General features: G+C 41.8%; 1 protein-coding gene across 1 annotated transcript; it reads left to right on the top strand.

Annotated features, from left to right (window-relative positions):
* The first annotated feature begins 9400 nt into the window (after positions 1–9400).
* On the top strand, positions 9401–10154 carry LOC117758093 (protein ripply2-like). The gene is made up of 3 exons (XM_034579460.1): positions 9401–9673; positions 9780–9850; positions 9954–10154. Exons 1-3 carry the CDS (start codon positions 9554–9556, stop codon positions 10114–10116), a joined length of 354 nt encoding a protein of 117 aa, XP_034435351.1. The 5' UTR covers positions 9401–9553; the 3' UTR covers positions 10117–10154.
* The last annotated feature ends 2884 nt before the right edge of the window (positions 10155–13038 follow it).

The following is a 13038-nucleotide window of genomic DNA, read 5'->3' as shown; positions in this document are numbered from 1 at the left end:
TTCTTTTAGTGTAAACACATCCAGGCGTATAAATAAATTACAGCTCTGAATCTGGCAGCGAGCCTGTGCTACATTAAAACCACCGTGAGGAACCTACGACTCCGTCTCCAGCTGACATCAAAACACCTCCCTCCTGTTTCTCTGCTGCTTCAGTGCTGCTGACAAAAAACACATGGATTCCACTCTACAGCAGATACCTTTACAACATGTCAGATAAAGATTTATTTCACCCTGACCCATGTATTTATCATCCTTTGCAGTGTCGGGGGCTGAGTGAGGAGGCTGCAGACAGCTCCGCTGCGCCTGTTATCTTATGGACTTCTTACTGCTGAGATGTTTTATTCCGGAAGAAGACAGAGGAGCCCCCTTCTAAATCATGGTTAACTCAGCTGACTCAGGGAATTCAATAAGATTCGGCAGCCCTTAAACTCAAATATATAAATAGTCCCTGCTTGCGCTTCGATTTGTTCAAACACTCTACGCTTGCACTCAGATATTTTGTTGCTTGGACAGATTTCCTTCGCTTCCAGCTTCCGCTCTTCTCCTCGCGGTCCCGTTGCTTCTCTGAGAGCGTGAAACATTCGTTATCTGATGTCTCCTCTGCTCTCAGATTTTCCAAAAGACATCTAATTTGAAGCATCGAGCATTTTCTGGCTAACATGATTTATTTTTCCAGCTATTGAAGTGACACTGATAATCACAGTTCAGAGAAGAACAGCGAGGCTGAAGTTGTTTACGTCTTTTTTAATGATTCTCACACAGTTTGTATCTTGCACATGAACTGATAAACAACCTCCCCCTTAATGCAGTGGCGGAACCAGGATTTGTCTAAATCAGGGGCCATAAGGGGGCCACAATTTAGGGGCCAGTTATATGTCCATGCACAATATTTACTAGAATTACTATGAGCTCTGTAGCCCCACATCATTGTTCAAACAATACTACTGAGAGAGCAGGGGCACATCAAGGGCCAATCAGATCTCAGCTAAGGCCGATGCCCCCTAGCCCCCGCCCCTGGATCAGCCCCTGCTCCTGGGAGGTTCTGGGGCAGCAGTGGGGTTTGTTTGTGAGGGCGTCTCTCTGTTCTTGTTTTGCTGCTCAGTGTGCGACGTCAGGATTGTTTCTTCTCTCAGCATCTGGCAAAAAGTCCTCACGGCTGACAGCGGTTTGTTGTTTACAGTTTGTGAATAATTTGCTCCAAAAAGACAGAGACAGTCAAAGCATGTGTGTTTGGATGCCATGTTTAATCATGCAGTTCTTCTAAACAAAAATAGAAAAATGTCAAACGATAACTGTATCACGTCATGCATAAGTAAAAAGGCTAAAAGCTAAATATTGATTACAGACATCGACTCAATTCATGTTCCTGTCTGCATCACTTTCGGTGTAAAGACGACTTCATAGCTTGCTCTCATCTCTGTTTTCTGTCGTTCATTTGCAGACCTACACTGCAGAATTAATTTCCAACAGCCAGATATTTAAAGCTGCTCCTCTGGGTTTCGCTTCTGTCGGTTCTCCTTTGGTCCGCGGCTTTGTTCTACTCTAACTGCAGTGGTCATGGTGAGAAGATATGCTGTGCTGGAGTCACAGTGGATATAGCGAGGGCTTTGATCAAAAGGAAAGTGCGCGGTGGTTGCTGGGAGCAAAACTGTCAAAGTTCTTGTCAGCGAGGAGTAAAAACTCTTTGTATCACCAGCACAACTGATATGTGCCAAATGCAATGAGAAATATCTAAAGAGGACGCCTCCCTCATTTCTTTCTTCTTCTGTATTCATTAAGAATGGGTTTATTATGAATGATAATGACGATAGCTGTATGGCTGCAGCTTCTGGTTAGGAAGGGGGTAACGTATAAAGCACGTGTTTTTGTTTAGAGCACATCAACACCGGCGTCGGCCCTTTTCACCAAACGCTCTCGAAACTGGTTGTCTCCCCAAGTTGACATTTTTATCTGCGTCTGACTCGTCTTATTCATCCTGAGATAGTTGTATTCTTCCAGTTTGGGGTCCATTGCATGTTTGAATAGTCTTCAACACGCCCACTCTGTGATTCCCTTGTGAACAGGTTCTTGCTGAGTTCTCACATAGGTTCACTCACATAGGTTTTAGTAGAGGGCTTGGCAGGAAACACAGACATGTCTGGAGCAACTTTTGCATTTTCCAGGACATTCAGAACAATGTCAGGAGTTCAGTGCATGTCTGAAGGTTTGAAATGGAAATATAGTAATCACTAAATCGACTAAATCATGAAGGGTTTAAAGAACATTTGCATGCAAGTCCTGTGTAGAATACTGTTGCAGTAATAGTGGGTCGCAGGCAACAGTAATACAGGCATTTCATTAGCATAACCATTGGCATGCTATGTTAGCAGCTTAGCATTAGTGTATTAGCATTCGTCTCAGGATGAAAACATTCATGCTCAAACTTAGAGCTGGTTTTAACCTCTGTTTCCCCCTGGTCCGTTTGTTTGTCTGTGGGATTAATCAGAAACTACTGAACAGATTTCCTCTAAACTTGGTGGAGGGATGGGACACGGGCCAAGAAACAACCCATTAAAGTTTGGCACAGATCTGGACAAAGATATTTGACAGATTTCCTCTGGGAATAATTCATGGAACTTGATGGAAGAAAAACAGGCATATTTATGGGACTGATATTTATGAGTGTGTGAAGGAAGGTTGGTGTGGATCCAAACAAACATCTGAATCTAGCAGATTTAAATGGGGTTTCACAAGGAGGTATATCCATCGGTTATTATCTTTCGGTTGAATTGGGTTTTTTCTACACATCCAGCAGCAGCAGCGGGACAACGATGTCATCAGTATCAAGGGTATGTTTTTAATTGCCATTTATTCTTTATTCTGCCCAATTTCCAAATTTTGAGAAAGAATGCGACATGAACCAAGAAAGAAAGTAATTGCATTTTGGAGCAGATGTGGACAAACGGTTGAATCCAGTCTTTTCTTTTTTCTGTCTTCAACATGCCGAGGTGGATGTTAGCCTTGGCCGAGGAATGCACTCTCCAAGAGCCCATCTAGTTTGGCTCCACTCCTGAGGGAAATCACTGGCTCTGCACCCACTAAATGCTCCACAGTATTCACCAGCTAGATGCTAACTGCTGTTTGGTGCATACGATGTAGGGACGGTGGGTGTTTAGAGCCTTGTGAAGCAGAACAGTGACGTTGTGGAGCAGAGCTGAACATATATACGAAGCCTTGGAGGAGCTGCACAATGAGATTGTCATCAAAACTCTGCAGGCAATGGGCTTTAAATGACGTCCTTGATGTTCAGCATACCGCTGCCCTTGTTGAAACACAGAGTTGACACTGGCGGTAAGGTGAGACTCCAGCCTCCTCTGAAGAGCCCGGACACCCGTGATGCATGTCAATGACCCTGACCACTGGGGGCTGCGCTCGCTGACTCACCACTGCAGGGCCCGTACGGTGAGATGAGGCTTGAACCGATTGAGATTCAGTGCGGTTACACATGACAGTACATCTGACAGTTACCCCAGGAAAAAATCTAATTAATTCACACACACACACACAAAGACTTTTACGAGTAGGATAGGGGCTTTTTGATATTTTGGCCACACTCTGCTTCACACTCATTCATGAATAATGTGCGTGTGTCCAGTGTTTCTACGAGCAAATGAAGCTCTGTCTGTAAAGCTGCCGGTGCTCTGACGCTGCTCTTAATGGAAACAGAATATTCATCGGTTCTGCATTGTTTCAACGAGAAAAGCGTAATTCAACGGCAAGGATGTCTTGTCCTTGAATCTTCACAATCCGACCGTACGATTGAACGCTCTTTTTTTTTTCTTCATATTTACCGACTCATTTATTGTCTCCACTGAGGAGGTTGTGTTTTCATCGGCACTCTTTTGTTTGTCTGTGCATTTTGCAGGATTGCGCAAAAACTGTGGGACGAATGACCATGAAACTTGGTGGAAGGGTGCGGTATGGGTCAGGGAAGGAGCAATAAAATGTTAGTGCAGATCCGTCTTTTGATTCACAGGAGTTTGTAAAAACTACTGGATGGATTAACATGACATTTGGTGGAAGGATGCAGTAGTGGTCAGGGAGGAACTCATTAACTCTTTTTCATTTTCGGCGATTTCTCAGAGAACACCTCATGGATCTTGGTGAAACAAAATGTGGCATTAATGAGTGTGTGTAATTCTGGTGCAGATCCAAATAAAAATATGAATCAAGTGAAGCTACATTTCATTTCGTGTTAAGGCTAAAACGAATACTGTTGGTTCATATATCATCTGCAATGACCTCAAAAAACCTAGTATATACTGTATTTTTATATGATTATTTTCACTCATTTAAATTAAATAAAACTTCAATAGTGCCATTGTAGTTCCATCATATTTCCCATTTGTTCCTTGATCCGTGCTACAGTAATTTTCAAATTAACCTCTTTTTAAAAAATCTCTTCACACTTCTCACACAGTTTAACTTCTTTCACGCCGCAAAATCACCCTCAGAGATCCTCTCTCTCGCCTCTGTTATCTAAATTGACTCCCACCAGGGGGTGTTTGTAACTCGATCATCGCTGCAGGAGACTTCCCACTCGATTTGATGTCATCGTGAACCCCAAAAACCAGGCTGCGTAATATTGAGCAGCCCTGAAAGTCAGTCAGGATTAGACAGCACTGTCATCTTGACCTTTTTGCTTTGGGATTTAAGTCTGTCAGTGTTTGGAAGGTCGGTGACTGAAATAAAGCTGGTCATTAAGATAAGTGTAAATTAAGGAATTAGACATGAGTTAATGAAAGAGGTAGGACACCACATTAGGATGATGCATTATTCAATAATAAATTCATGACTAAAACAAGCTTCAGGTTGTCATAGGTACAGATTTTGGAATTAAATATTTCATTCTTTGCAGTTGAGTTTTTTTCCATGTGTTTTCCTCTCATGTTTTTGTCCGAATCCTTTTTCTTTCTAATTACAGTGCATTATTAATTATTTTTTCCTTCGCAGATGGTTTCCAAGGGAACACTCTGGACTTCAGTTGAAGTGGCATCTGCATCAGTCTGACCTTATGCACATCCATTTCTCAGTACATCGCTCAGAGTTCAGAGGAAAAAACACCCAAAACAGGTCCTGCCGAGGTCACACAGGACTTCATCAGGGCAACACGTTTAAATCGACTGCAACATTTTGTATCTGAGGCGCATTTTGAATGATTTTGTACCGTGAGCTTATTGAATTTCCGTTCCTGGCGGTTGAGGATTTGAATAATAAATAGGGTTTGATAAAACGGCCTCACATCACCTGAATGGATGAACACGCTCCGTCAATTAGGTTGTGTTTTTATCTCGGTTCGTTTGTCTGTTAGTTGGCAGGATGATGCAAAAACGATTGGATGCATTACCACAGAAATGGGTCGGAAGGCTGTGATGTGGATCAGGAAAGAATACGTTAAACTTCGGATCCAGGAATTTATCATCACTTTCTTTAATATTGTGAGATTTAGGGCATTTTTCAACATTTTCCATGATTTTCTTGAGTTCGTGGATCTTTGTGAAAGAAAATCAAACATGTTTAAAGGACTGTTGGGCTTGGTGGACGTGCCCACTCTACTGTGAGTCATTCAAGTTCCAGATTCAATTCACTTTTATTTGTACAGCACCAGATCATAATATGCATCTCAAGGCTCTTTACATAGAAGTTCAAGATCTTAAAAATGATAGAGAAACCCAACGGTTCCCACAATGAGCAAGCAGCTCTTCATAATCAGTATAATGTGGTGGTTTTAGTCGTTACCTCCGCCGAGGACGTTATGTTTTCATCAGGGTTCGTACGATTGTTAGCAGGATTATGCAAAAATTGTTGAACATATTACCATGTTTTCTTTAATATTGTGAGGCTGTTTTTTTTAAACATATTTTTTATATCTCAGTGAATGATTTAAGGATCTTGATGATAAATTAGTTTGAGGTGAATTATATTTATTTATATAAGTTTTTTTGTGCATCAGTGGAAGCTGACGTGTGTATAAAATGAGGTCTTAGGTTCATTCTATATCCGTTCCCTCTGGCGAGGCTCAACGAGTGGAGATCACGACCCAGGTCACAGCAGGAATCACGTGAAATGGCTTTTGTCCTCAATTCGAACACAAGCAGCTCTTCATCGATTAGTCGGTGACGCACAAACTAAAAAGCATCAATGTTTGCACCTTCAAATCTTCTTCTTCTCTTGAAAAAAAAACAAATGAATGAATAAATAAAGTTAAGCTGGAGGCAAGAAGGTGGCATGAGATTGTCCTGAAGATGCTGCATCTTGTTTTTCAGTTAACGAATGAAGACTCTTCCTCCTCCTGTGGTTGATGACAATTCTTGTTAGTAGACCCCATGTGTCTCTTTGAATCTGAGGTATTACTCACAACATTAAGGAGGGCAAAGGTCAATGCCACTGTGCCCTGGAATACATTTAATCAACGGTCTTGCATGACCAGAATGCAAAGACTATAATAATGATAACTACTCTTAGTGTACCCCACAGGCTGCTTGGTAAAATGATTTATTCTCTTCATCACTTCTGCCATTTATGTTTTCAGCTGCTGTCTTATGCTCTGTTGCTTTTATTTTATTTGTCAGCATGAATACAAAAAAAAAAGCAAGTGACCGATTTGGACCAAACTCGGTGGAGAGATGTGTCAGTTTTCCAAAAGAAGTACGGATTTAAAAGTTTGTAAGACGCTGAATATCTTGTTTTCTTGTCGTCTCCGTTCCCTGGAGTTAATCCTCCGGGGCTCTGCCAAATGAAGACAGATTAGGATCTCATTAAAACAGGGGAGTTCTCCATTTGGAAGATGCTGGGCGACATGTGTGATGCCCAACTGCTGTGTGTTTGGGGAAAGCTGTCAGGGTGTGAAAACGGGGAGGAGAGCGTAAATGAGCACAAACAGCTCAAGCTCTCTTGTTTACTCAATCTCTTGACTGACATTCCCTGGTAATAGTAACAATATACAGAAGGTTTAGCAACATTATCACTCAGGTGCGACATTAATTAGATAAATGAAGGTTTTCTGTTATGTTTATCTTGTGGATAAGACACCCAGCGTGTGCCAGGAACATGAGCGAATCCTAAAAATACTGCTACCCCCGGAGCAGGGCGTGTTTTCCACTCCGTGTCACAAAGTGCAGCATTGATCTGAATCTGTACAAAGCAGCTTCTAGATTAAAACGCGAGAAAACTGGTTCAAAACAGGAGCCCAGCGAAATAGATAGAGGCTCAAAGTGCTCACACACACGGGAGGCAGCGTCACGAAGGGCTGCAGCATCAACACACAGTCCTCCAGGAGCATAACAAAATCACTGTGGGGGTTTAATAAGCAAAAATAAAAGGATAAGGTTTTACTCAGCCCATTACTAGAAAATGATGTCATCTGTGGTCGCCTGTTGCCGTGGAGAGGGGAAATTTGAGTGTAACAGTCTGTGTAAGGGAAGAAGTGTAAATTACTTGGAGATAAAAGAGGGGATGAGACCTATGAATAATAAACCAGAGAAAAAGAACAGGATGCGATGGAGAGGAGAGTGGTTGTATGAGGGAAACTTGTGAAAAGGGTTCTTGAGTTGTCAGACAAGTTCAGGCCTTTGTTCGATCTGCAGCAGGAGAAATAAAATCATCACGGAATGTGTCACATCGTCTTTTTATATTTATATTGTCTCAAAAACACATCAGCAGCTCATCGATGTCCCTTTGTCCCCGTCTCCTCCTTTCGTTACCTATTCATGATGAATACACCAACACGGGAGAATGGCTTTCTCATGGATCGCCTCCGTGGTGAGTGACCTTAATATTTTGTGTGTAGCGGATGAGGTGGGGAAATGTTCGTCTCTGGACCTTGCAGAGAATTTCAATTTAGCTTCATTCAGACGTGACAGAGACAATACACGCTGTCCCTGCTTCTTTTGTCTTTGTCTTTTTATTCACTCTTTTTGATCCACTTTGCTCTGTTATCGCTGAACAAAAAACTAATGAAATAACATAAAAAACTTTTATAATTTATATTAACAGTTATGGTAAAGTCTTTCATTCATGTGGCTGCTCTGTGGACGTTATGATCATGTGGCATAATGTGTTTGAATAGCAAGATGATAGTGTGATGATTCTGTGTAGGTTTGCAAATGAAGCTCACAGCAGTGCATTAGGAAGAAGGAAGGACAGAGAGAAAGAAAGAAGGAAGGACGGAAGGAAGGACAAAGAAAGGGAGGATGGAAGGAAGAATGGATGGATGGATGGGAGAGGAAATGACATATGGAAGGAAGGACAGAGAGAAGGATGGAAGTCAGTGAGTCAGTGGAACTTATTGGCATCTTTCTAATAAAAGGAAGGAGGGAAGGAAGGACGAAGAGAAGGAATGAAGGAAAGATGGAAGTAAGGAAGGAAGGAGGGAGGGAAAGACAGATGGATGGATGGAAGGAAAAATGGAAGGGAGGATGGAAAGAGGGACGGATGGAGGGAAGGAAGGGAGGAAGGAAGAATGAAAAGCCTGTGGACCTTATCAGCGTCAAGCCCTGACTGTTCTTTAGAGAGAGGTGATGGGATGTGGATGGATACACACACACACACACACACACACACACACTCCCTTTAGTTTTGAATGACAGCAGGAGAATCTGCTCTACGTTACACATAAAAGTTGAATCACATATTTGCACATATCCCTGCATGTGGCCTCACGCTGCCCCCTACTGGTGCACTGGGAGGAGGCATCACTTCGTTTGAATCTATGAATGAATGAATTAAACGATGATGGATTTCAACACGTAGAATTCCCACAATGCAACAGTAATACGTTTCTCTTGTGTGCTGCATTCGAGCTTTGCATCTGCTGAGGTGCAGCTATTACCCCCCCACCCCACAACACACACACACCCCACACACCCCCCATCCCCCATGCTATTGTATGAATGGAGGGCTGGCGCGTGTCAACCCCCCCTCGCAGCGCACGAGCCTTCTTCCATCAGCCTCCCAGCGGGCGGCGACAGTCGGGCACGTGTTTCTTCACACCTCTCGGCCCAAATGGCTGCGCACACTGATAGCGAAAGGTGAAGAGGTTGAAGAGTTCAATTAGGTGTTTAATTAACGTTTTAATTTAATAAACCAAACTGAACCATTACTCAATCCATTAGGCCACAGTTAATCCTAATTAACATCGTGTCACCTTCCCGGTTCAGACCACAATGAAACCTGAACAAGAGCACAGTGGACAGAGCGAGTGCGTAAAGGCCTTTTAACCCCAGACACAAGAAACAGTTAATACAGAGCTAATCATAGGAAACTGTCTCAGCCTCTAAGGAGAACATGTTTAAATCCTACATTCAGACTTGAGGCAGAAAGTGGCCAAATGCTCGGAGTTTGCCAACGTGTGATTTCGCACCTCGCCATCGTGGCGCATGGAAACACTTGGGGACGCGTCAAAGCGCAATTTGGCACCGGCTGCGCGGGGCCCTGATAAATAGGAGGGTTCCTGGCACTGCAGCCTCACATCCTCTCAGGACTTTACGAAGAACAGACAACCGCAAGAACAACCATGGAGACTTTCCCAAATAACGGTGGATTACCTTCTGCTTTTAACGGAGACAATGTCCCCACCCAGCAGTCCGACATGTGGAGACCTTGGACTGGAGAGGACAAGCCTGACGCACACAAGGTGGGTTTAGTTCACTTTAAAGTCTTAGAGGCTTTAAAATTCCAACATGCGTTTTCAATTTTATTGGATAAAAAGTCTAACAAGATGCCTTTTTTTCTACTTTCAGATTTATTCCGAACATGGAGACCTCTCTGATCCAAAATCCTCAAAACCTCCTCAATTCGTTCACCCAGTCAAGTAAGTTCCGTTCATTACTTTGTTTTTTACATGACCGTTATTGTTAATGTGTTATATCCCCTTATGTGCATCGTTTATTGATTATTTGTTCCTCTTTTTGTAGGTTGTATTGGCCAAAGTCGAGATGCTTCGATTACATGTTCCAGGACGCAGAAATGCTCCTGCGCAACTATCCGGTCCAAGCGACCATCTGCGTCTACGAGGACTCGAGCAGCGATGAAGACAGCGACGATGAAGAGGAGGAGATGGAAAAGGAGCTGAACTAACCGTCATCCTGCAAAGACTCTCTGAACTGTTCCCTAATGTGACAGAGCTGAACTAACCGTCATCCTGCAAAGACTCTCTGAACTGTTCCCTAATGTGACAGAGCTGAACTAACCGTCATCCTGCAAAGACTCTCTGAACTGTTCCCTAATGTGACAGAGCTGAACTAACCGTCGACCTGCAAAGACTCTCTGAACTGTTCCCTCTAATGTGACAAAATATTATTTTATTATTAATATTATTATTATTATTCTATGTCTCCTAATTTATTCCTGTACATATATGTAAATACATGTTTCTCATTTTGATACCAAGCATGAATGCTTTAAATTATTCATTTTCTACCTCATTTGTGTTTTGTTGAGAATCGCAATAAAATACATAAGAAATTTCATTGTTGTCTGGGATCTATTTTTCTATCATGTCAGACTTTAGGTGAACTTTGAATAATATTATCTCTAAAGCAGTTTCCCCTCCTAATTATTAATTGAATTTTAAAACAGATATATTAAGGTTTAATTCTGTGGAGTTTCCTGGGTTTGGATTATTAATTAAAAGTTCTTAAACTCTGCTAAACACATCCGCCTGTTTAAAAGGCTGAGCAGCTCTGTTCCCATGGATAAGTGCAAAGTGGTGAAGTCGCCATTTCCTGCTCAGTGTCGCCTGAAGTGTGGAAACTGTTCGACACGTGGAAGGTGCTAATCAGCGTTCAGATCCCCACTGAGCTACAGACAGAGGTGGGAGTTCTGTGTGTGTGTGTGTGTGTGTGTGTGTGTGTGTGTGTGTGTGCGTGTGTGTGTGTGTGTGTGTGTGTGTGTGTGTGTGTGGAGCTTCAGTCAAATCAACATTTCAGACTAAACATCAATTATAGTTTGGTAAAATCATTAATTTGTGTGATTTTGATTGGAAAGTTTTACACATAATGGATTTGTTCTCTCTTCCACTCAGAGTGAATCATGAATGAATGAGTGAATGTTCAATAAATTACAGTTCAGATTTATGTCACTTTAAGATTGTCCACAAATTCAGTCTAAACTTTATTAAAACAAGACAACATGTGATCATCAGGGCTGAATTAAAACATCATGACATCCTGAGGCAAACATAAGCTTGTGGGCCTCCAATAACTCCCTCTCCCTCCTGTACAGACATTTTGTACTGTGCACCACCAACTCCACACGTATAAATGCTGCCAATAAGAAAGCACCACAACATGATAATATATTACATCCAGAGATCCAGTGAATCACAAGAAAACATTTAACTGCTGCAAAACAAAGTCACATATGAGGTAATGAATGAATGAAAGAAAGAAAGAAAAGTCTGCAAATCAACTGATATTGTGCTGTTTAGATTCATAAAAATACATTTGCAGCCATTTAAATCCAAAAGAATAAATGAGCAGCCCCTGAACATGTAGGATTTCTTTACTGTCAATAAGTGGCTGCAGATCTGAAGTGAGTTTTGCAGGTTGATGCACAGATTTGGATTTTTAAAACCATAAACAAATGTCTGGGACTCTTTGTTTATTCCAGCTGAGCAGAATATCTGTGTAATATCGCATCAATAGAAACAAACAAGAACATGATCCTTTAGCTCCTGCAGCACAATCTTAAAACCATTTTTTTTAAAAATTGTTTAAATCTGCAGAGAATTTTCTTTATTGTTTAAATATCAGTTTCTGACTCGACCTCTTCAACTCGCCCTGGTGCAGACCCTGCGAGCTGTTTCTGTGGGAACCCTGGGGATCACCTCTGGGTGTTCAGCAGGGTGCAAAGTCTCCACACCTCCCGTGAGGGGAGACACGGCGGCCTCGGGCTGCAGCACGGCGCCGCGCACTGAACTGGTGACCTCAACTGGACTGATTGCTAATTCCGATGGTTTCAATTAATTGACATATGCACTCGCATGTTATCTTTCACGGGGGAATAAAGCTTATTGTAGATTTAGCCTCCATCCAGACTGCAGAGGTGTGAAGCAACACAAACAAGGATGTGCTGCCTCCTGGAGAAAGATGTTTCAAAGTGGCTTTAAATCACAATGTGAGCATCAAAATAAACCGTAATGACCACATTGAGAGGTCTGATATCAGGAGATGTGATGGAGAGATGGAGCTCTGAGAACCTCTGTAACCCCGGCCTGGACCTTCCCAGGGTTGGGTGTCAGAGCCGGTGGAGTGTCACTTACTGGGGTGTGAGATTTGCTCACCTCCAAGAGTTAAATAGAAAAACCAGGGGCCCAGTCTGATGAACTTATAACCTCCAGTGCACAAAGTTGAGGTCAAGTGACGTTTAAACCCTGCAGCTTCTCACTGGGTTTGTTCATATCAACATCAAATCTCTGCACGTTTCAAAGTGTTTCAGGTTACATGTGAAACACGGTTTAAATGTTGGATTGGAAGTGATTCAGTGACACAAAACTGAGTAGTTTGAGTGTGTGTGTGTGTGTGTGTGTGTGTGTGTGTGTGTGTGTGTGTGTGTGTGTGTGTGTGTGTGTGTGTGTGTGTGTGTGTGTGTGTGTGTTATTGGGAAAACATGCAAATCTACGGAGGACTGAAACTGCCAAAATTACCAAAGATATATAACTTAATTGATAAATGAATACACATCTCAATTATATCCAAATAAATAAGCAAGAAAAACCCCAAATAAATACTAAATAGTGACATACAAATGAAATGCATACATTTTGTTATTTATTTCTAAATATATTTTTTGTCTGAATCTTTACATTTCTTTATGTATTTTTACATTTTTACATGCATTTATTTATGTATTTCATTCCAGTCTCCATTTTTATTTATGTTATGTTTTGTTCTGTATTTAAAATATTTAAAACATACTTATTACTGTATTTTTACATTCCCTCATTTATTTATTCCTGTATCTATTTTTCTATTTTGGCAGTTTCGGTCGTCAAAATAA

Source organism: Hippoglossus hippoglossus, chromosome 24 (genome assembly GCF_009819705.1).
Source record: "Hippoglossus hippoglossus isolate fHipHip1 chromosome 24, fHipHip1.pri, whole genome shotgun sequence".
NCBI lineage: Eukaryota > Metazoa > Chordata > Actinopteri > Pleuronectiformes > Pleuronectidae > Hippoglossus > Hippoglossus hippoglossus.
Note: the sequence above shows the minus strand (reverse complement) of the source record. Positions and strands in the feature narration are given on the sequence as shown.

What these genes read in the sequence shown, in the direction of transcription:
- LOC117758093 (XM_034579460.1), top strand. Translation starts at nt 9,554, where the DNA reads ATGGAGACTTTCCCAAATAACGGTGGATTACCTTCTGCTTTTAACGGA. An exon ending in ACAAGCCTGACGCACACAAG is followed by an intron (nt 9,674 to 9,779) that starts GTGGGTTTAGTT and finishes TTCTACTTTCAG; the next exon opens with ATTTATTCCGAACATGGAGA. An exon ending in CAATTCGTTCACCCAGTCAA is followed by an intron (nt 9,851 to 9,953) that starts GTAAGTTCCGTT and finishes CTCTTTTTGTAG; the next exon opens with GTTGTATTGGCCAAAGTCGA.